At 32.9% G+C, this 23454-nt stretch overlaps 1 protein-coding gene across 1 annotated transcript in view; it reads left to right on the top strand.

Annotated features, from left to right (window-relative positions):
- The window catches only part of LOC129218827 (monoglyceride lipase-like), a 112797-nt gene that overhangs the window by 72871 nt on the left and 16472 nt on the right, over positions 1-23454 (top strand). Inside the window, exons 3-6 of the mRNA XM_054853148.1 lie at positions 336-472; positions 4593-4703; positions 9030-9203; positions 22293-22402. Of these exons, the coding sequence (XP_054709123.1) occupies positions 336-472; positions 4593-4703; positions 9030-9203; positions 22293-22402 (532 nt within the window). The remainder of the gene's footprint in view (positions 1-335; positions 473-4592; positions 4704-9029; positions 9204-22292; positions 22403-23454) is intronic.

The raw sequence follows: 23454 nt of genomic DNA, 5'->3' as shown, positions 1-23454 counted from the left end.
CGAACTTTAACTTTTGGGCTGGCGGAAATTCTCAATTTGCCGAATGAAACTCCAAATTTAACCGAATGACGATAATTTTGCCGAATGGAATTCTAAATTTTGCCGAATCATCCGACAATTTTTCGAGAAAGGAAATTTTTCAGAAGTCACAGTGACCTCCTATCGGGGCGCATCTGTACATTGTTGCTATATTTTTTTGACTCTTAAAGTTTTCGTTTGATTTTCTTTTCTTATGTTTTCCCCATTTATTTCTCCCTTTTTGCAAGGATTTTTTTTTCTAAATTGCAAATTAACTTGTTTCAACCTGCATATTTATTCCTTTGTCTTTATTTTAGTTGGCCACGGGAAGAGCGATGGCACTAGAGCTTTCATGAATGACATGCATGATTTGGTCGAAGATACTTTGATGCATATTAAGTTTGTGAGAAAAGACTATCCCGATCTCCCACTTTTCATGTGCGGGCACTCTTTGGTATGTACCTCAAAATGTATCGATAACTTTACTGAAATCAATCTAGTCATTATCTTTAAATAATCCTTTAAACTAAAATAAAGAATCATTACTATTCGTAGTAAAGATAGCAGAAAGATACTATCTTTTGTTCTCTTTATTACCAGTGTAGAAGGAAAAGTTGTTTGCTTCGTAGCCATGTTGTTAAAACAGTCCACTTTTACTTCAGGTGTGCTTGGAAGGACGACTCGGTCCTTATTGAAACATAGCAGTTTTATTCAAATGCCGTCTTTACAGTTGGCGTACGTATTTGGCGAAGCTCGCAGATAATAGGCTTCGCAATCGAGCTGAAAAACTCACTAATTGACAAATAACTATTAGAAATTTGAGAAACCCTATTGCTAACTTTGGATGAAAAAATAGGAAACAAATCTGGTTATGTATTAGGCTCCAAAAGTGGCAAAAAACCATCACGTTGGCGACACTTGGGGAAATGTTTTTCAAAACAGATGCCGACTTGGCGATAATTCACCTATTTCTTACCAAGCCCATGAACCCTGTGTTAACATGTAGCCAAGTAGGGGAAACAATTAGCAAGTAAAGCCTCAAAAAGTGGGTTGATTTTGAGTGACATCAATGGAAAGATCGTCCCATTTAGCAAGATTACGGCAGACTAAACACATAGAAACTTTATTTATTTGTAAAACTTGCATATATGAACAGAGAAATAAATCGCAACTTCCATATATTTTTAAAAATACATACGTAGTTCAGTTATCTCAGCGGAAAGTTTTTTTTCGCATTATTTGAATCATTTTTAATTTGCAAATATGACTTGAAAATTTATTTTATTACAGATTGAATAATTAATTCTCATGAACTGAATAAATAATTTAACTCAACATTGTTTTTATCTATTCTACAGATTTAACGACCATTGCAATTGAATGAAACGCATAATAAAACATGATTCAATTAATTAAAAAAAACTAAGATTGCACTTTCTTCAAAAATAAATGCATCATTTCAAATAAGAAATCGATAAATAAAATAAAAATCTTTCCCTAAAAAATCATAGCCGAACGTTACTTTATAATAAAAATTAAAGATAAACTAAACATTACTTTACAAAAGTAAAACATTAAATCAATATTCACAAACCTTTTTCCAAATCTAAATCCTCTGTTGTTCAAAACAATAAATTTGATTAACTTCGAACTTCGTTCTTTTCATTATCTTTCAAGCATATTTCCAATATTTATATGTTTTGTAAAGTTGAAATGCTTTTAATTTTTAAAAACTCAAAATAGTGGCAAAAGAAATAATCAATTATTAAAAAAATATTAATAGAACAGACAAACTAATGTATGAAATCTCATCATATCTAGTATATGCTAGCAAGAACAAGTTAGTTTTTGATCTTAATTATTACTTCTGTTTGATGTGCAAACAATGCTAAAAATATTTAGCTCCTTTATTTTTGTTTTGTTGTTTTTATCGTGGAGGGCCATTGCACGGAAAACGGTATTTTTGTCCTGCACGTGACGCTTTATATATTTCATTAAAAATAATAATGTTAAAGGATGATGAACAAAATTTTGTTGCTTAAGAAATCACAAATGCATGTGTGACTTCTTAAGTGACAATTTTCTTCAAAAATTATTTCTTTTTTATGAAATAGGAACCGTCACGTACGGGACAAAATGACCATTTTCAATGGAATGAGCATATGCATATTTTTTTTCAATGGTTCAAATAATTATTTCTAAATTAATGAGATATGTTTCCTTTACGTTGGAACCATAGCTTTCAAAATCTACAGTTTGTTTCGTCATTGCTGTATTAATAGAGCAAAAATATTAGCTTATTCATAAGAGAGTTACCAGAGGCTGATTTTGGATGTATCGCAAGTGACGCACGTAAATAAATTTTATCTTAAATAACAAAATTGTTTAATAAAAATATAATTGTGTCAGGAGTATCTTTGTATCAAATGTAAAGATTAAAAAAATTGCTTATCCCTGTTTCATTAAAATATTAAGAGATATGACGAAATGTTAATGAAATTTAAGCGTATTTTTGTCCCCCACGTGACGGTGGAATGGCTCTGGAGCTTTATTATTTTTTTAAAAATCTTTTTATTTTACTCTAAACACGGATTCACTCTTCAAGCTGCTCAAAAAATTATCGAATATATTGAAAAATGTATGAAATAAATTTACTCAGACATGTTCTCCGTTGCAAATTTTTTTTTTTTCCATATAGAATCAAAATTGTGCAAATTAAGCATTTTTAGATTCTTAATCTAGTTTAGAAATAAAAAAAAGAGAAAATAATTCATATTTTTTTTTTATTAGAGCGATCTTTTGAAAAAATAACCTACTCGCGAAACTGAGTTCCTCAAAAATAAACTAAACCTTTACGGCTAAGTCGTAAATTTATGTTCTAAATATTTCTCAAAGATAATAAAAAAAAATTTCAAAGTTATGTTCTGATTTATCTTAAGTAGCAGACAGTTTAATTTTGGAAGGAAATAACTTTTCTTCTCAAATGATTTAATGTATTATATTAAATCATTTATGATTGTCACTTTTTAAAGTCCAGCACGCATTTCTCTTATCTTAGAATCCTTTCAAAATTTTTGTTTCTAAATTTTCATTTGAGTTAAAATATTAGTATTTTATTTAATATTACGTAATTTTGATTGAGGTTTGCGTCATTTATTTTTTATATTCTATTTTCATTAATTTTTGTTTAATTTTAAAGTTAATGGATACAGTAAAAGGAACAGGGGAAATCACTGCAAGTCGAAAAGAAGGTTTATATTTAACTTTACAGTGCAAGTATTTTGACAACTGAAATTAAAAAAAGAAAGTCTATTATTTATCTTACTTCAGAGACTGTTCTGATTTTCTTAAATTCTTTTGGCTAATATGTTCCCATAACTGATTTTTCCTGATTAATTGATGCCAATGCTTGGAATATCGCTATTTACAATTTCCTCTACTAATTACAATTTTTTGCTAAATATATTACTGAACCGTGTTTAAAGACGTTTTTCTGCTTGACCTTTTAGAATCTTCGCAGCTTTTTAGTTATGAAATCTCAATCGCTTCATGCAGAGATATTTCTAAGGCTTTTACAAGCGTATTTCACACATAGAAAATCGGAAATAAATAAAAAAAAATAAAAAATAAAAATAATAAAAAAAGGTCAAGGGTATTTTAGGTTTTTCATTTTAAATAAGAAACCTAAAAAGACTCTTCTGTCTTGGGGAAAGAGATGGTACTAGTAAGAGCTGGTAGTTGCTGCTATACAGCCTGATTTAGAAAACAATTTCAATGAATGCCTACCAAGGATGTTATCTCTAAACGCATTTTACTCAAAACTTGAAACTCCACTTACATCCCTTTGCTTCTCACTGCCTCAAATGATTTCACGCTTCGAAGGGGGAGGGGGTAGTAACGTTGTGACAGGAGGGAGGGAGTAACAAAATGTGTCACATCACGCTTTTTGAAAAGCATGTCTCTATGAAAAATAGTATGACAGTGGGGGAGAAGCGGTATGATGCAGTGTGACAAAAAAAAAAAAAAAAAAAAAAAAGGGGGGATGGGGTCGAAAAAATGTGACATCACTCATGGACAGCCCCTTATGGGATTGATCAGTATTATGTTGGTCTCTATTATTGCAAATTTCACTCTTCCAAAAAAAAAAAACTCTTCTAATAATTCTCAAAGTTGTTGTCTCTAAATGATGTATTTTTCCCATCATATTTGACAGCTGTTCTCCTGTGTCACAAAGTGTCCCACTTCACCTTGTTCCCTTCCCTTGTCAAGCTGTATTACTTAATATTACGCAAGCATATTGATAAAGAAATGCGTGATGTCACGTTTTTTGCCACTCTTTCCCTCCCCCATGTCACAAACTCACCATTCCATGAACCCTCCTCACTCTTCAAAGTGTGACGTCATCGGTGGACGACTCCAAAGAGTATTTTCATGACTTTAAAAATTCCTCAATATCTCTTGCTTCATGTACGAATAAGCCTAGTTTAAGTACCATTTGACCAGTTGATCCCCTTTTCATAGAGATTTGAAATTGCTCCTCTGATTATAAACAAAGTGTGTTTTTACTTTGACAGGGAGGAGCGGTATCCTTAAAAACTGTCCTCCATAAAGAAATTCCTCTAGATGGCATCGTACTTATAGCTCCAGCTTTAAAACCAAACCCAGAAACAGCTGGCCCTTGGAAGGTAAGTTATTGAGAATAACCTGAAATCTGGTACAGCGTATCTTTATGGGCAATTCCACGGGTAACTGACTGACATTTTTAGAGCAAAACGGTTGTATTTTGCAATATTCAACGCAAAAATTGCTTTGCACAAAATGTATTTTTTCCTTGATTATTAAATTTTTTAAGCTAAATCTAATAGAAAAATTGATCGAAATTCCTTTTGGATGACTTAAAAAAAAAAAAAAAAAAAAAAAAAATCAAAATATAGTAACTGAATGACATGCTACTTTTTAAAATCTCAGTCAGTTACCGTGTTTTTAACAAATTTTTAAAAACCAACCAAAAGGTATTTCGAGAATTCAAATAAACCATTAAATTCAGCTTGAAAAATACGTTAATCCAGAGAAAAGATCATTTGCACAACGTTTATTTTGCGTTGAACGTTACAAAATACTTACCAAAAATATTTTGTACTATGGCTGAAAATGTACTTTTATGTTTTGAATAAATTCATTTTATTCTGGAAAAAAACTGCATAAAGTTGATTATTTTACAATGTCTATAGAAAATGAGTTTCGGACCCTTACGAAAAAATCTCCGTGAAAGCCTATTTCAAACATTAGAGATCAATTGAAGTGAAAGTAAAAATGTAACTACACATTTCATTTTACTGCACAAGTTGAATGCATTTTTGAATTACCTTCTGTTGAGACGTTTGAACACTAAGAATTCAATTAAAACTTGCAATATGAATCAAAATTGGCGAAGGAAATTCAGCTACCGAGACATGATTAAAATAGCTTTAAGTGTTTTTTTAATTTATTTTCATTCCAAAAAATGTTATTTCTTTGTCATCTAATTATTACGTGTTCTGCAATACTTAAAAATATTTAATGAAGATATTGTAAATCAATTTTGACAATGTTTGCTTACCTTTTCAGTCCACCTGATGCTCACTATATCTGATCCCGAGCCAAGTATTTGTATTAACTTTTTTTCCTCTCGAAGTATAAAAAAGCTTTCTGCATTTCAAAAGAATATATTTTTTTGACATGTTTTACATAAATACAAGATGGGTAAAATTATGTATTATACACTATAAATATTTGAGAAAACAGAAAAGGGTGTCCGAAATCCCTAAAGGCAATGGGGCATCCCCTCAAATGCAACAGAATGTCCCCCAAGAACGAGACCCCCCTCCAAACAAGCTCCAAAGCCGTCTAATATATCCCTAAAAATTTGAGTGACGTACCAGCCCCCACGAACATTCCCCTCGTTTGCACCCGCGACATAGAAGAAAATCATACTCTGACTAAATGAAGGTAATACACTATGCATGACTTACGGAAGGAGTTGAAATGGGTCTCCACATTTTGTTAATGAATTTTGAAAATACAGACTGCTTTTAATTCTGATTCTTTACCTGATTAAGTCAGTATTTCAATAAGGACACCCATTTGACGATCATACTAGCTCAGATTAAAATTTAACTTGACTGTAATCTTATTTACTTGACAGAAATAAAAATGATAGTATAGAAAAAAAGTCCGCATATCGTGAATCAAATTTTGTTTAAAGTTGTGTAAATGCGAGAGACTACTCATAATAAAATAATAATACACACATATTTACTTAGCATCTTTCTTCAGTAAAAAAAAAGTAAGAGCATTATTGAATTATTTTTCAGCAGATTTATTTAGTAAAAGAAAGGCGTTATTGACTTTTAAAGAAAGCAATGGATCTGCAATTTATTGAATATCTAGGTATAAATTACTTTTTAATGTGTGGTAAAGTTTTTAGATGCATTCTTTGACCTGTCATGAGTCGTGTGCTTGAGAAATCATTACATAAAATTTACAATTTTTGAATCCTATTTGGTACCCTATACCCTATATATATAATAATAAATACCCTATAAATATATAAATATTTAAGCAGAAATCACGCATAAATTGAATATATCTATTTCTTTTTTTTTCTGCATAAAATGATTCGTTGTGAACCAAGCACCCTTGAAATAGCAGATCAGTTTTCGGAGCAGTATCCTCCACAATGCATCGCAAACGGAATATTTTACTTACTGTAGTTACACATAATAAACGATAACACTCACGTTGCCTGCTAATTTCATTGCACACACTGAAACGATGCTCAAATCTAATGAAGTTTTCGTCGTATTTGAGGAAATTGGTTCGTGACAAATACTTCGAGTAAATCTTTCGTCATATTGACGAAACTTTCTTGAGATTTGAGCACGAGTGATTCATTGAGGAAGGAACGTCGTAAATGACAAAATTTGTCTTAAGATTAAAGAATCCTCAAAAGTGAACATTCTATTTCTGAGAACGTCAGAATGATTTCAGAGAATGTCAGCAGAAATTGAGATTACGAGAATTAATACGCAAACGAAAAGATGTTTGCAAAGATGAAGCAGTAATCTCGAGCTGAAATTTGAAAATACCTTTACTGTTTGTAAAACTGCGAAAATTCTAAAATTTTCCTTGTTCATGTTGCCAATAACATATTTAGTTTAGAATATTAGTTCGTAAAATTTACTGCACTCTCTCTTCAAAGGAGAGAAAAATCTTCTCCTTCAACTGTTCAAAATGAATTCAAAACTTAGGCTGAATTAAAAAATTGTGTAAAAGTACACATGTAAAAAAACAAAGACGGTTTTAATGTGACTTTTAAGTTGGTAGTTACAAACAAAGACGGTCGTCAGTCAGTGGCGTGCAGATCAATATTTTTTAGGGGACTAGTTGGTTACGGTAAATTACGATACACAAAAGTAAAAAGATTTATAGATATATTATCTTCCCTATTATTATCAACTTCAGTGTTATGCTTCAAAGTTGATGAGCAACATTGCTCACTAAAATGAAAATCTATTCGAGTTTTACCAAAAGTTTTCAACTGAGTAATGGCTCGGTAGTGTCCTTGGGTTTTCTCGTGACGAATCGTTGCCTTGTGGAAATTACTCATATCTGAAAATCCATTGGCATTCCAGACGCCTTTTTCCTTTTGAAAAAGGACGCGGGGCCAGCAAAATAATTTTTTTCTTGACTTACAAGCAGTCAGCCATTTAACAGTCTCAAAGTAATCTTTCTTAAAATGCCGATTGTAATTTTTTTAGCTTCGCAGATATTGCTAGGTCAGGAGTAGGCCTGCTCTGTGAAATTATTTGAGCTTTCTCTGGTCAAGTCAAAGCTCCGAACGAACGGTTTGCGAGAACGTCCAGCAGGTAGCAATTCTCTTCCGAGCTCCGGGGCAGTCTGTGCTGTTGCGCATGCTCCTCAACGACGTCCAGTTGGGGACTTGTTTTTTCGACCGAGTCCCCTTCCATTACAAAAGAAAAACGCAATGGACGCAGGAAAATAACTTTGACTAGTGAATTAGTTGCTTCCTGAAGCTCACATAGAAACCTGTACACTAGGTACGGAAACAAAAATTTATCCGTTGGTTTAAAAAAAGCATGAAATAATCAAATAAGCTTTCGAGCGAACGCCAAGGATCTAAGAAAGCTATATGAGATCTGGGGAACAGGTTCTTAAGAGCTAGTCCCTCAGACAAGTCCATTTAAGACGTCGCACACAGGGGAGAAAGGGAGGGAGGGGCAGTAAAAGAAGTAGCGCTTCCTAATAAACTTGTTTTTCTGCTCACGTTTTTTCTTAATAAATTATTCTGCAAGGTAATTTTTTTGAAAGGGCAAATATTTAAGGGACCAGCCTAGTCCCTCTGGTACATGGGCGGCACGCCACTGTCGTCAGTGTCTTTTAAGTTGGTAGTTACAACCAGGGTTGCGGAACTGCAGAAAAAATGACCCACTCCGACTTCTGGAATGTCATAGCCTCCAACTCCTACTCCTTTACTCAAAAATCAGTCTGAATCTTCGACTGCGATTCAACATCCCTGACAGCTTCTGACTCTGCTCGAAAATGACATAACCGACTCCAGCTCCTTTACCCAAAAAACCAGAACGACTCCGACTCCGGCTTGGCTACAACTTGCTTAAATAACTTGTTTTAATTTTAAATCTGGGATAAAAATTGAAAGTTAAGAATTGATCGTTTAAAAAAGGTCTTGTTTCTTCATGATTTTCGACGGTTGGATATATTATTCCCAAATAACCGTACACCATTATGATTTGGATATTAATTGTGATTTTTCTAATCACTTATGAAAGTACTCATGGTTTCTTGATGAAAATAAATCTATAAAATGAGATTTTGCTTTGAAGAAAGATTATTTTAAAAAGACACCGCGTTTTTTATTTTTATGTCACTCATTTGTGGAAATTTAAGTAATTGATTATTTTTTTAATAATCGATAACTCAATATTTCACAGATTGCTGCTACCAAGCTACTTAGCAAGTATCTCCCACATTTCCCCATAGCATTTACAGACTTCAGTTTGGCTTGCCAGAACGCGCAAAAAGTCAGCCAGATGGACGCAGACCCATTGATGTTTCATGGATATTGGAAAGTGCGGCCAGTAAACTGCTTACTCCAGTCCGGAGAGGTAACTTTCCTTCACTCTGGATAAGCTGTTCCTGTTATCTAGTATTTTATGTGTTTAAGATAAATTTGTTACTGGAAAAACTGTAGGTATAAAACAATCGAAACATTTAGACGCAATAATTTATTAACTTTAAACTGTGATAATCCTAATCCCTTATTCTGATGAAACCATGAAAATTTGCGTTTATGTACTTGCAATTATGGAAAACGAAATAAAGTTTACGTTTATACTTTATGATGTTGCGTTGTCGATAATTTGGCGTTTAGAAAATTCAAAAATAATGAAAATTTTCTAACCCGTCTAGTATTTGCTATTGTGTATACAGTGCAATACAGTGTGTCTCCGTTTCACCTAAAAGACTTCTATTTTTGCAACTGTTGGTCCTATTCCCAAACAAACGTACACCATCATAATTTAGATATTCATAGATTTTTCCAACCTCTTATGAAAGTACACATGGGCTCTTGATGAAAATAATGAATCTATAAAATTAGATTTTGGTTTGAAGAAAGATTAGTAGTATGGATGCATATTTAGAATTGCAAAAATGGTCCAAATAAGATGCAATGGTCCAGTTAAGATAGGAAAAGTCTGAAGCGGGGGAAAAAAAGTGAAAAAGCACGAAATCTAACTTTTTATGTGGTCCTCAAGTTCCTGATATTGCATTTAAAAAAAAAAAAAAAAAAAAAAAAAAAAAAAAAAAAAAAAAAAACAATATGAAAAAATTCGAGCACAAAAAAAAAAAAAAAGGCTTTACATGGCTCACGGATTGCAATGTTTTCAGAAAAAAAAATATTTTTCACAAGAATATCTGAATTAATGAAATTAAATTGCAACCATCTGATCAATTTTTTTGCATTAGTGTTTGTGAAAATTCAAATTAAAGCGAAATATAACGAACTGAGAAACTACTATAAATTAAAAATAAAAAAAAACGATTAATACAAAAAGGACTAGTGATACACATGAAATAATTGCAGAGTTTTAACTTTAATAATTTGTTACCTGGGGAATGTCCATTTATAAATCTAATTTTTTTCAAAAATATTTTTTGGATATTTCAACAAATCATACAAAATTTATAAATAGGTAAAAATTTATATGTAAAAAAATATATTTTTTTTTCTCAAAATATCTGATGTGTGATACACAATAATCTTTCAATCAATAAACATAATTGAAACGAAATTTCAATTACAAAATGATTTTCCAAAATAAAAGAAGCTGCAAACATGCAGTAAAAATTATGCAACTACTGGTGAACAGCGAAAGCTGACTTTTATTCAGCTTTTGTGTGTGTTAAAATTTTTTCAATAAAGAATTTTCTTAAATCTCCAACTTGCATTAATTTAGTAAATGCAAAAACTAAGTTTACAAAATTAACAAAATAATTAAAAAGGAAATAAAATATAAAATGAATTTACTTAATGATTAACTAACCAGGTATGATCACCAAAATTTTATGCTCGGCTACAAATATTGAAAAAAAAAAAAAAAAAAAAAAAAAAACCGTCTTCGTGATGTTCGAAACATTTCCTGACTTATTATCGTTTAAAAATTCCTGATTTTTGTATTCTATCGATGTCTTAAACGTTCTTACTTAAGTCAATTTTATTTTATAACAGCTTCATTAGATGAAGGCACTGATCAAAGTCAGTGATAATTTTTACGATTCTCTTGAATTGACTCAGATGTAAATGAGAATCGAATGGGAGCAGCAAAATTGGAAGTCTGCAAGTCCTCAACTACACAGTTAGACATATTAGAAGGTTTTGAAATGATGCTACACACAAAATTATAAATGAAATAGAAAGATCTAATCAAGAAAAACGAGCGAGATCTTTTGAAAGCGGATGCATTCCGATCTTGAAACATGTGAAAAATTGGAAACTATGCGTAAAATTGAGAAGCGGCTGACGCGTAACTTATTTATTATTACACCTTATCTATAGAGTTCAACAACTATGCTGCCATGCTCAGAGCCGAATTAAGCTCCACGCTGCCCCTAGACAGATTTGATACCTGCCCCCCATCCCGCTTAAAATTAAAAACTTTTTTTAAATATGTTAGCTGAAGCTTCCTGATGTAGTGATTTTAAAATTCAAGCTTATGATAAATGATCAAGTTTAATTACTTTACTCAGACCATTCTTGCTAATACTAATGAATACTGATCCCGTGAACCCAAATATAACCACCATTTTGTCACCCTCAATACCCCCGTTTTGAAAATTGCCTTCTCCCCCCGTTTTTGACACTCATAGCCATTATTTTTATTTGGAGAAAACAAGAACATTATATTTATGACTAATGTTCTTTTCAGGGGCAAAGGACGTGCTCCGTTCAGAAACATAAACATTCGGAGCAAGTTGGGAGACTCGTGGAGATACTTCTCCCTTAAATATTTTTTAAATCATCAAAAGAAAAAAAAATTTTTTTCTACAGGTTTGTTTTACAAATGTCCGAAAATCCCCATGTTCGTCTCATCGACCTCTCCGAATTATTTATATTTATTGAAGTTACGCTCGCATACATAATTAAGATTGCTAACGCAATTCAATATGCCTATTATTTAGTATTACTGTATACTTGTGAGGATGCACCGCTCCAATTACTTATCAGTTATAGTGATAAAGTTTAATAAATATGAAAATAATCTCAAAAATAAATAAAAAAATAAATAAAATAAAAAATACTGACATGTTATGAACAAGGATAGTAGAAAAAAGTGATTAAAATTTTCCCACCCCTAAAAAACTGGCACCCTAGGCAGCTGCCTACTCTTCCTATTTGGAAATTCGGCTCTGGCCATGTTAAGGGTGCTCTTCACTGCGAGTCTGAAAGCTTCAGATCCAATGTTAACTTACGGGGAAAGTTGGATGGTTTTTTTTTTTTACAAATTCCTTTGAAGTTTTCGGGTCAATTTTTTTCTGAGTATTTTTCAAGCATATGTCTGTGTCTTCTAGTTTTTACTTTTTTGATATGTCCATTCTCCGATTTTTTAAAATTCGAGAAAAAATGAATTTCTTCGAAAACGAGGTACTGTTGGACATTTCACTCTGTAAAAAATCTGAAAATCGTGCTATCGAAATTTTAAGAACATCTCAACACGCAAAACATTTCAAGCTCTCTTGTGAGACTTTGTTCGAAATAATGCGACCATTTCTTTAAAAAAATATCGGGGTTCTAAGTACTGAAATTTTTTTCAAAAAACGTTCTCTTTCTGCATTCGCCCCGCCTCCAATAGTAACCTCCCTTTTTTGATGGGTGTGTGCTAATGGGCTGTAAGATTTATTACCCTTTCATTAGCTCCCCTCAATGACCTTCGCTGGACGTTCGTTCTTCTCCTTCGGGTCTTCAATCCGCGTAAATTCGCGACGCTACTGAGAGCGTAGCACCCTCCCTCAGCACTTTGATTGATGACCAGCGATAAGGTTCCCGCAGCTTATATTCAATCATTTCAAACGGCTTTTTGGTGTAACTTTTTGAGCGCTTGGTCACTGTTAGTGTCGCAAGTGGAGCTTGTCGGGGAGAGAGTTTCCTTTTAAAAACAGCTTATCTTTCTACACCAAACGCGCGACAAGCAACGACAGTAATGTCCACCGAGCTAATTTTTGACACCGAAAAATTTGCCTGTGCTGATTCTTATGTAAAATGACAATCTGAATCCAAATATGACCATCGTATCAAATGCAAACATGTAGGTAATAAACGGGAACTTAAACCTGAAACTATTAACAGGTGTTCCGCTGTTTCGTCTCAATTATTAGAAGCCAAGTGGTTATCAATCATGGCCGCTGCCTGCAAAACTACTCTAAATATCTTACCTCTAAGTCCGAGTAAGGTTCCAGAAGTCAAATTCAAGAAAGCCAAAATCACTCCAGCAGTCGAAAATATTAGCGTCACCAGTAAAATATTTTTTATAACTCACAAATCCAAAAATAAAAACAAAAATAAAATCAGTAATCTACAACATTTTCTCACGGTTATTTCATAAGCTTGAACAGTTATACGGTTTCAAGTGAAGCAAAATGTTTATTGGTCAAACTTAAGCAAATGTTTTTAACAAGATTGTAAGGGAAATTATTATCGAAAAGCTAATTTTTAAGCAATGAAATTTCTTGATCGAAAGCTGACTGTGTTATTAAATACTTTTGATTCTGATAGCTTGAGAAACAATAATACCTCTAAAAAACTCTTACAAAGGCAAGATAAAAAATCTTGTTCGAATTGGAATTTAAGACTTTTATCATAAGTCGTAGTATAGCATAAGGCAACAAACACTTTTAACGGGATGAAATTAACCACTAAATATATGATAATTGGGATATTGGAGGGCAATATATTATTTTATTTTGAATTTTAATTACAAAATTCAAACAATGATTGAACATTTGAAAAACTAAACAAACTAAAGTTGACGTGTTTCGGGATTTTTCAGAAATACTGTTTATAGGGCTAAATCTTCCCTCGTAGTCTTACCCTATCGCGGGGCTAGTTGCCTATGATCAATTCCATGTGAGAGAAATCACCTTCTTGACATAACCATTTCCGATTTTAATCAAGTTTGGCATGAAGGACACATATGACAAGATAAGTAATCCTGCCAATTTTTTTATTTCTATTTTGAAAATTGTTCAAAAGTGTGTCCTTACAAATGAATGTAACTTCTCTACTAATTATAGTAGAATTAAAATTCAAAAACCATTGGAAAGCTAAAAATAGAGCTTTCTCTTTATATGTTATGACTTTCTTATGATAGATTTAATTTTCAAGGTCATTCACTGTGACGGGGTAAAATTTCAAGGGATGGTTTACCCCTCAAAGAGTATTTTCAGTAAAACCATGAAACACGTCAACTTTAGTTTGTTTAGTAGTTTGCAAAATTTCAATCATTATTTGAATTTTTGTAGCTAAAATTTAAAATAAAATACAATAAATAAGATAAAATACAATAACAAAGGGTACAATATTCCAGTTGGATAATAGAGATATTGTATCCTCCAATGTTAAGGGGTAAATTTTACCCCGCTTTAAGTGTTAATTACCGATTAAAAGAAAATATGTGTTCAATATTTTTAAGTGTTCTATCAATGTGCGAAGTTTATTCAGATCGCGCGCGGTGATTCACGCTTGGGTAGGGTTACTTGTAAGTTCAAAAAAGTTTTAAAAATTAATATACATATATAATGACTTATGTTGCAGATACATAAGTCATTAATGTATCTCCGACAAAGAGGCGAAGAAGCCGGATATTCAATCGAAAACTTTTTTTCGCAGTACAACAGAAATTTTTTTGCCAATGTAGAGTTAAAATTAGCTCCCCTTGGCGTATCATTAATTTGTAGAAAGCATAAACTACCATTTTTGAAAAAAAAAAATATTAACGACACAAAATTTGAAAAAGATTAAGAAAAGAAACCTTATTCAAATTAAAGGGAATCATTGAGTTTTGAATCGCTGAATGAGTGCGCATCATATTCGTAGATAAACGAGAAAATTATGACCGTATCTCGTAGATTTCTTTCGTGGTATTGTTAAGCACTGCATTATCATGACTTTCAAAACACTTTTTATTTTTATTTGATATAGTCCAGTCAATGAACACATTGTACGTGCATTGGAATATGCGATAATTTTTGACTTAAGAATATTGTTAGGGGTAGTTAGTAAGTAAACATACCAAAAGTCCCCGACCCTGGGGGGGGGGGGTGAGCTAAAGGCGAGAGGGAGGGGGGAAGCAATGTTTTTTTTTTAAATATATGTCGGAAACGGTGGAAAAAATGCGTTCAAAATAAAAGTTCAAGCTAAATAAAGTTCCTATAGAACTGTTTCTACACATACTTGTCAAATTTCCAATAACTGTCAGGGTGTATGTTGTGAAAAATAGATGATTTTCGGAGAAATTCTCTCTTTTTGTCAGACATTTGCTTTTAGTGCCGCCCATGATCCGTATTCATAAAAATTGTCAACGACAAAGTTGTAGAGCTTTAAATTCCCTTCAATTTAATATGCTATTTTGTTACATTTTATTCAACCAAGAGTTATAGAATTTCTAACACGCACCTTCATGGCAAAAAAAAAAAAAAAAAAAAAAAATGGAACACTTGCCATTCACAAATTTCTAACTGACTTGAAAGGATCGCGCAGTTCCTCTTTCCTCAATGAATTCGACAATCCTGATTGACAGTGAAGAAGCATTTGTGGATTACTACAGCACAAATGATGTCACGTTTCCAGGGGGAGGGGGGTTCGTGAAATTGTGAGCTTGTGACAAGGGGGAAGGAAAGATTAAGAAGAAGAGTGACATCACAAGCATTTTTCAATACGAATATGTTTATGAAAAATAGCTTGTATAACGTACTTTGTGACAAAGGTGGCGAGCAGGGGGGAGGGGTCTTGAAATAAAATTGGACATCATTTATAGACAGCCCTTTACCAAGAAATCGGACGAAGCCTTCAGGATAACGTATATGCAGTATGAATTAGTGGACTGAGTGAGCGCAGAAGTCAGCTCTATATACTATTTAAGGACACTAATAACGACGTTGATTTAATTAAATTTGAATTTGTTGTAGCTGAGGATAAATAGCCTACAAAATTGTTTGGCAAAAAGAGACGACTGTATAAACCGACCATGTGGACATCAATGCCGGTTAGAAAATTGAAACAACGGTCAAACAAGAAGGTTTCTCTCCAACTTTCATAACAACAGTCAGCTGACAAATCCGCTAATGATGAAGCTGTAGAAAAAAGAGACAAATTAGCTTTAGGTGATGCTGATGTTGATATTGCGAAAACAGCTATCATCAGATGGAAAAGTTCTTCGGTGGTTATTATTTGAGAGGAAGTCCTCCTAGTTGTTCTCTTGATAGCCAAATCCTCAACTGATCACAACATTCTGCTGATGAAATCAGGAAGAGGAACTTAAGAATTGCAGTGTATCTTGTAAAAGGTTTGTCAAAATGTACCAGAAATCAAAATTCATGCAACATATATCTAAGGTATATATCAACAGTTCTTCTCCCCCTGAATCCATTGAGGCTGCTGGAGTCATATGGGTCATTCCATGTCAAGTGATCCAAAGTTTTTTCCCTCACCTTTTTGTATTTCTTTGAAATTTGGCTCATCGATTGTACCCTTTGAGGTAATCAAAAGTCCAAATTTTTAGATTCTTATCTCTATTATTTTTTTTATTTATAACACTTTGATTTTTCGAAAAACCCGCTTTTTTCATAGATGCTTGAACATAAAATGGACGATAACTCAGCACCATATATAGATAGAAAGATTTGGTAAAAAGCATTTTAAAGTACATTAGTTGCTGTTTAATGGGATATGCAACATGACTAATTTCAAAAAATTTTTAATTTAAAAAAAATAAAATTTAAATTTTAAATTTATATTTCTCAGAAAAGGTATAATGAATTTTTTTTAAAAAATTCTAAAAAATTTGTGTGCATTTTATCTTCATTTGTGCAAAGTTTCAAGTTGGGATCTCAATGGGATCATATTTTTATGAATTTTTAAATAAAATTTGACTTATAAAATAATGACGTTTTTCAGATTCTAACTAGTTAAATATGGGGTTCTTTTACTGGGGATGGTCTAGTAAGTAGTAATTGATCATGACTATGCTTGAAATGAACTGACATGACTTTGTAGATTAGTACCCCCCCCCCCCCCTCCGCCACACAACCACTTTTTATCTTTTTTTTTCAAAACTGTGTTTAAAAAAAAAGCCGGCACGTAAGAGTTATAACCATAATAAACTGGGACGCACGCAGCTAAACATCAGTAGTGATTAAAGCTTATAAATGGGGGGGGGGGGGGGTCATAAAAACTAAAAGTCAGAAAAACTGAAGAGAACCACTCATTTGCAGCTTTTTTTCTTTCGGAAAGTGGAACGGTAGGGGGAGAGGGGGGGGGGGCAATCTGGAATGAAACATAATAACAAAGAAAGTTATGCTCAAATTAGCAAAATTTGTTTGATCTATAACTGCTTTTAATATATGTATAAATAGATCTCGCTGCATTGCTCTCGTTTACAAGTGAAATAAAAAGAAAACTAGCATTAAAGAAAAGAAAAAAACAGCTGCACTGCAAATGTTGTAGAAAGACAGTTTTATGCGGACAGACATGTGACCTGATACTTAGATTTATTTTTAGTTTAGTGTAAAAAGAATGAAACAACATGGGGGGAAACACTCCTATTTTGCTGTGATTTTGGGGCAAACTATTTCTTTCCTCCATCCAAAATTGTAAGTTGGTGCAGGGGTAAGGGACGAAATGAATCATAACTTTCCTTATCAGATAGTGAAATAATCAAGTACACTTTGTGAAGTTCGGATTGAAAAAGAAAGGCTTGGTCTGAAAAAAAAGCATCAGGTAAAGCGTGATAATAGTATAGTGTTAATCGTATGTGTGAGTAAGTGAGGGGGGGGGGGGTAATGTACTTTGTCTTGCTTTAAAGAAGAACATTTACCAGCTTTTAATATGTTTTCTATTCATTTTGTTTTATTTTACTCATTTATTTATTTTTTACATTTTGAAAATAGTTTTGAAAAAAAAATAATAAAAGTGGTGGCCCGGTGGGGGGGGGGGTCTTTTTCTTACTTTAAAGATGAACATTTACCAATGTTTAATAAGTTTACAATTCATTTTGGTTTTTTATTCATTTATTTATTTTTTACATTTTGAAAATAGTTTTGAAAAAAAATAAATAAAAGTGGCGGTGCGGGGGGGGGGGGGGGTGCTTGCAAATTTACCAATTCACGTCGGCTCATTTCAAGCATAGTTATGATCAATTACTACTTACTAGACCATCCCCAGTGAGAGAACCCCATTTTTAACTAGTTAGAATCTGAAAAATGTCATTATTTCATAAGTCAAATTTTATTTAAAAATTCATAAAAATATGATCCCATTGAGATCCCAACTTGAAACTTTGCACAAATAAAGATAAAATACACATAAATTTTTGAGAATTTTTAAAAAAAAATTCATTATACCTTTTTTGAGAAATTTAAATTTAAAATTTAAATTTCATTTTTTAAAAATTAAATTTTTTAAAAATTAGTCATGTTGCATATCCCATTAAACAGCAACTAATGTACTTTAAAATGCTTTTTACCAAATCTTTCTATCTATATTTGGTGCTGAGTTATCGTCCATTTTATGTTCAAGCATCCATGAAAAAAAGCGGGTTTTTCGAAAAATCAAAGTGTCATAAATAAAAAAATAATAGAGATAAAAATCTAAAAATTTGGACTTTTGATTACCTCAAAGGGTACAATCGATGAGCCAAATTTCAAAGAAATACAAAAGGGTGAGGGAAAAAATTTCCCAAATTTTGGATCACTTGACATGGAATGACCCATATGTATCTTTCATGGTATAGTGCTCCAGCCACAGAAAAGTCCCTCAACGTTCCGCTACAAATTATTTATTAAAGTAACTGCAGTAATAAAGACTGATCTCTAACTCTCTCGTACCACCAGGTTCAACTGTAGCCAGGAACCTAATGGTGAAGCACTGGATTTTGGTTTGGGAAACGAGAAATGACCAACTCGTGTCGAAGCTCTCGAAATAGGATATGTTGCTCCTGACGAAATCTTAAAGATGATTTTGACCGATGCACGAAAGGATGTGACACCAGAAGGTCACTTGAAGAAAATCATTGTTAAACTACTCTGCCGCATGCTTGCATTGAAATAGCAGTTGCAGCAACGGAATTAAAATATTTATCGAGGACGAAGGAGACGATGATGACATCAATACATTACCAATTTTTTAGAACAACTTTTCCTCTGCTGGTGGACATAAATGAGCTTCGACTTTTCCGCTTCAGAATAAAACCAAGACGTCCCCTTAAAGGATGATATTTTCATTTTCTAATTACTGTCAGTCCATATTCCATACAATCACTTTCAAAATATCAGTTGATTAGTGATAATGTAATATAAACTATAATTACAAAGAGGTGCTGCGTGTCAATTACATTTTCCTTATTTCTATTATTATTCATTATCATGCTATAGCGTCACATATTCATTTCAATAAGAATAATGAAATTGAGTGTACTTGTTAGAATTTAGTTTTTCATTGCATGTCAGCGGAGTGTCGCGGTGATTGGGCATTGGCTTCGTATTTCTTTGGTCAGGTTTGAATCCGCAGTTCAAGTGTTCAGCTGGTGGGTTTTTGAGACACAGAAAACCGTTAGGATCCATGTCACATGAATGCAGCATATTACAGTTCCCTTGAGTACCTGTTTGGCATAGACACTCTGAGACAAAAAGAATGAGGCAATTTTTTCTCTCTCCAAAATTATTGGTTTTCAAGAATGTATACCAAAAAAACATCGGAAATGTGACATACGAGTATATGTATAAAAACAATTAAACTATAAATTTAGTTAACTTTTACTTTTATTCGGAACACATTTTTTCTGACGTTTCCGCGAAAAAATCGAAAACTACAAAAATTGGCTTCCCCCTTCCCACCTTTTACTCCCCTTCTCCCCAGGGTCAGGAGCTTTCGGAATGTTTACCTACTAATTACTTGAAACAAGTTTCTTACTGCGGAAGTGCTGACTTTCTGCATTTCCTCAGTGTTCTTTTGTTAAATAATGCCATATGTATGGAGCTAATTCATATCGCATATACGTAATTGGGCAAATCGTCTGATTTCTTAGTAAGAGGCTGTCTATAAATGAGGTTACACTTTTTTTCAACATTTTTGACCCCCTCCACTTTAGACAAAACACTTTTCACAAGCTACTTTTCATCAACATATTTTTAGCGAAAGGATCGCGCACTTCCTCTTTCCTCACTTTTAAATTTGTGAATGGCAAATGTTGCATTTTTTTTTTTTTTTTTTTTTTTTTTTTTTTGCCATGAAGGTGCGTGTTTGAAATTCTATAACTCTTAATTGGTTGAATAAAATGTAGCAAAGTAGAATATCAAATTGAAAGAAATTTAAAGCTCTACAACTTTGTCGCTGAAATTTTTTATGAATACTGATCCTGGGGGAACCTAAAAACAAATGTTTCACAAAAAGAGAGATTTTCGCCGAAAATCATCGATTTTTCATAACATATACCCTTAAATTAATGGAAATTTGACAAATATATGTGCAGAAAACGGTTCTATAGAAACCTTATTTAGCTTGTATTTTTATTTTTAACGCATTTTTCCCCACTGTTTCCGGCATATATTTAAAACCCCTAAAATTTGCTTCCCCCTCTCCCTCCCGCCTTTAGCTCACCCCCCTCCAGGGTCGGGGACTTTTAGTGTGTTTTACTTACTAACTATCCTGAACAATATTTTGAAGTCAAAAATTTTCGCATATTCCATGCACGCTACACCCTTCTTGTGAGAACTCATTAACGTGACCAATAAAGAGACGAATTTAACTAACAAATCAGAATTGAAACATATTCAAAAAATTAAGCCTCTCCAAAGCGTCTGAAGGACTCGCAATTCTGAATCCTTTCATCTATTTTTTTTAATCTTAATTATATGCACTGTAGGGTCGACTAGTTTCTTTCAAGGCGAAAAAGTTGAAAACTTTGGTTCTGTTTAAATGTGTAAGGGTTTGGCCGCGAGTAATTAATACACGACAATAAGTACATTAAATATTTAGCTACAAAAAAGAAGGGAAAAAAAAAAAAACTAGTGCATGATTTACACACATTTAAATTCTAAAGAAAAGATAGTGTACCACCAGTAGCCTCTTTCAGTCACGACTATATTTCGTACATCCAGTTCCATACCGCGATAAGTGTAAAATTTTATTTTATGGCGATATTGCAGTGCTAAACATTTTGCACTTTGAAATGAATTGCAGTTAAACTTGGTTAAGTTTAATATATGTACAAAATTATTAAGTTTTATTGTATTTCATATCAAAGTCCAACGTGTTATCACTGCAATACCACCAAAAAATAAAAAATTTGAGCTTATGGCGGTATTGAGCTGGATGTGCGATTTATAGCATTTACAAGTGTTACAGCCCGATTTTGAGTAGGTTGTGTGTTATGACTACTTTATAGAAATTGATCAGGGAAGGGAGGGGGGGGGGGGTCAAGTGTACATATTTTGACTCTTTGGAAGCTTTCACCGGTAGCATTACTCAATTGGAAAAAAATGGCTCTGAGCTTAATTCTTTATCTCAGCAGAATAATAAATACAAATATAACTACTGTATTAAATCCAAAATGCAAAATTTCGGTAAAAATTACAAAAGTATTCAATTTTAGAACAGTGGGAAGATAATTACTTTAAAGACTCTCATAGGGGCTAGGTAAAGGAGCAAAACTTGGTTAAGTTTTAATCTCAACATTTGGCGATAATGAAATGCAAAAACAAGAAAGTACTGAATTATTCTGCGAGTTGGAACTTTTCTAAGATGCTTTATCATTTTTTAAAAGCTGTTAACATCTATTATCACGTTTTTAAATCAGAACAAATATTAATTGCTTAAAAATGAGACGAAACCAAGCAAAATCATATGGAGGGTCATTGTCATTCCATGGATAAGCTACCATTTTGTCCGAAGTAGCAACTAGTATATTTATATAACAAATTTTGCTGCTTAAGAAATCACAAACCTATGTGTGATTTCTTAAGCAAAAAAATTTCTTCTTTACCTTGTAAAATTATTATTGCAAACTGAAATACATTAGCTGTCACGTGCGGAATAAAATGGTCGCTTTTCAGCGCAATGGCCATAAAGCAAAAGTTTTTAATCGAAGATTTGACAGTTTTCGACGAATACTTTGTGAAGAAGAAAACTGCCCTTCCAAACATCTAGCACTTTGCCATGTTGCCATTACGCGACAAGGGAAAATATGAATTATCGATTTCAGATAATTCATTTAACAGACGTGATTTTATCTTTTTGAATCGCTTAATGTATATCTAGTGGAAATTTCCGAAAGATTTGCGAACGGGAAGAGCTAATCGAGGGTAAAATTTTTAAATAACCTCCTTAAAAAAAAAAAAACTTTGAATGATTTTTTTTCAGTAACAGTTTAATCTTAATTGAGTAATAATTAAATGTTGATAGAAATTTTTTGAAATTATTGCAGGAAATTCTGAGAAATTGCTCTGACGTAAAAACGCCATTTCTGCTTCTTCACGGCACTATGGATAAAGTTTGTCACGTATCTGGCGCAACGGAGTTGTTTGAAAATACCTAGTACCAAATGGGCTGTTGTTCCCTTTGAAGGTATGTCAATCGAAACTCCTTATCGTAAGCTTTACTACGTTTTACGTCAAGAGTAATTAATCTGTTTTTTCTTAATAAAGGTATATTGACAGCACACACTTGTCTTAAAAAGCATTTAATCAATTAAAGTAATCAGTTAAAACAGTTTGACATCACTTTTTTGCATTTCAAGCCTGTTTCTCAATATAAATATTTAAATCATTTACCTTAGCAAGTCCTTCAGTGTCCCCTTTGCTCAGGAAAAAGTTTTTTAATTCTTTACTGTATTTCAGTGCTTCCGAAAATTCTCTACTTGTGCAATTTTTTTATGGTTAATTTATTTATTTTATCTCGAGTATCACTATTGCATGATTGACAGCTGGCAATATAACCTTGAATATGGGCAAATCTTTTTCATATCTAAAAATTAAACAACCCAACGAAACCACGGCGCCATAAAGCCGACTACTACCGGCGCCGGTCTGCTCAATAGCCCCAGTTAGAAAAAGCACCCAGTTTCCTCTTTTTTATCTTAACTTTTGAATAGTTATTGTGAACAAAATTCATTAAAATCTTAAGAAAAACGTACGTTAATTGTTAGATTGACATCAGTTTTCACTTATCTGCTTCAACACTCTCAAAACTAGCCGTAATAAAATTATGACTTTTTTTTTTCTGCCCCCAACTTTTAAGCCCCAATCGCTGCCTCTGCCCATTACCACCCTTTTAATTCCAAGAAACAGTGATAAGGAAATGACGGGGGGGGGGAGAATATCAGTTGTGGAGGATGAAAAGCTTTGTACAGCAAGCAGTTACTAAGATATTCTGTGAAAAGAAAAAAAAAAACGGAAGTGCTACGATCGCAACGGAAATTTTTTGTGAAATAACTGTCCGTTATTCGGAGTGTCCGTTATTCAGAGTGAATTACATGGAATGGCGTATATTGAGGGACTGGGACTTGCAAAAATGTCCGTTAATTAGAGGTGTCCGTTATTCGGGAGTGTCCGTTAAGGGAGGTTTCACTGTATAATGCGTTATAGTCT

Source organism: Uloborus diversus, chromosome 3 (genome assembly GCF_026930045.1).
Source record: "Uloborus diversus isolate 005 chromosome 3, Udiv.v.3.1, whole genome shotgun sequence".
In the NCBI taxonomy this organism is placed as follows: Eukaryota; Metazoa; Arthropoda; class Arachnida; order Araneae; family Uloboridae; genus Uloborus; species Uloborus diversus.
This window is presented reverse-complemented; position numbering and strand designations above follow the sequence as displayed.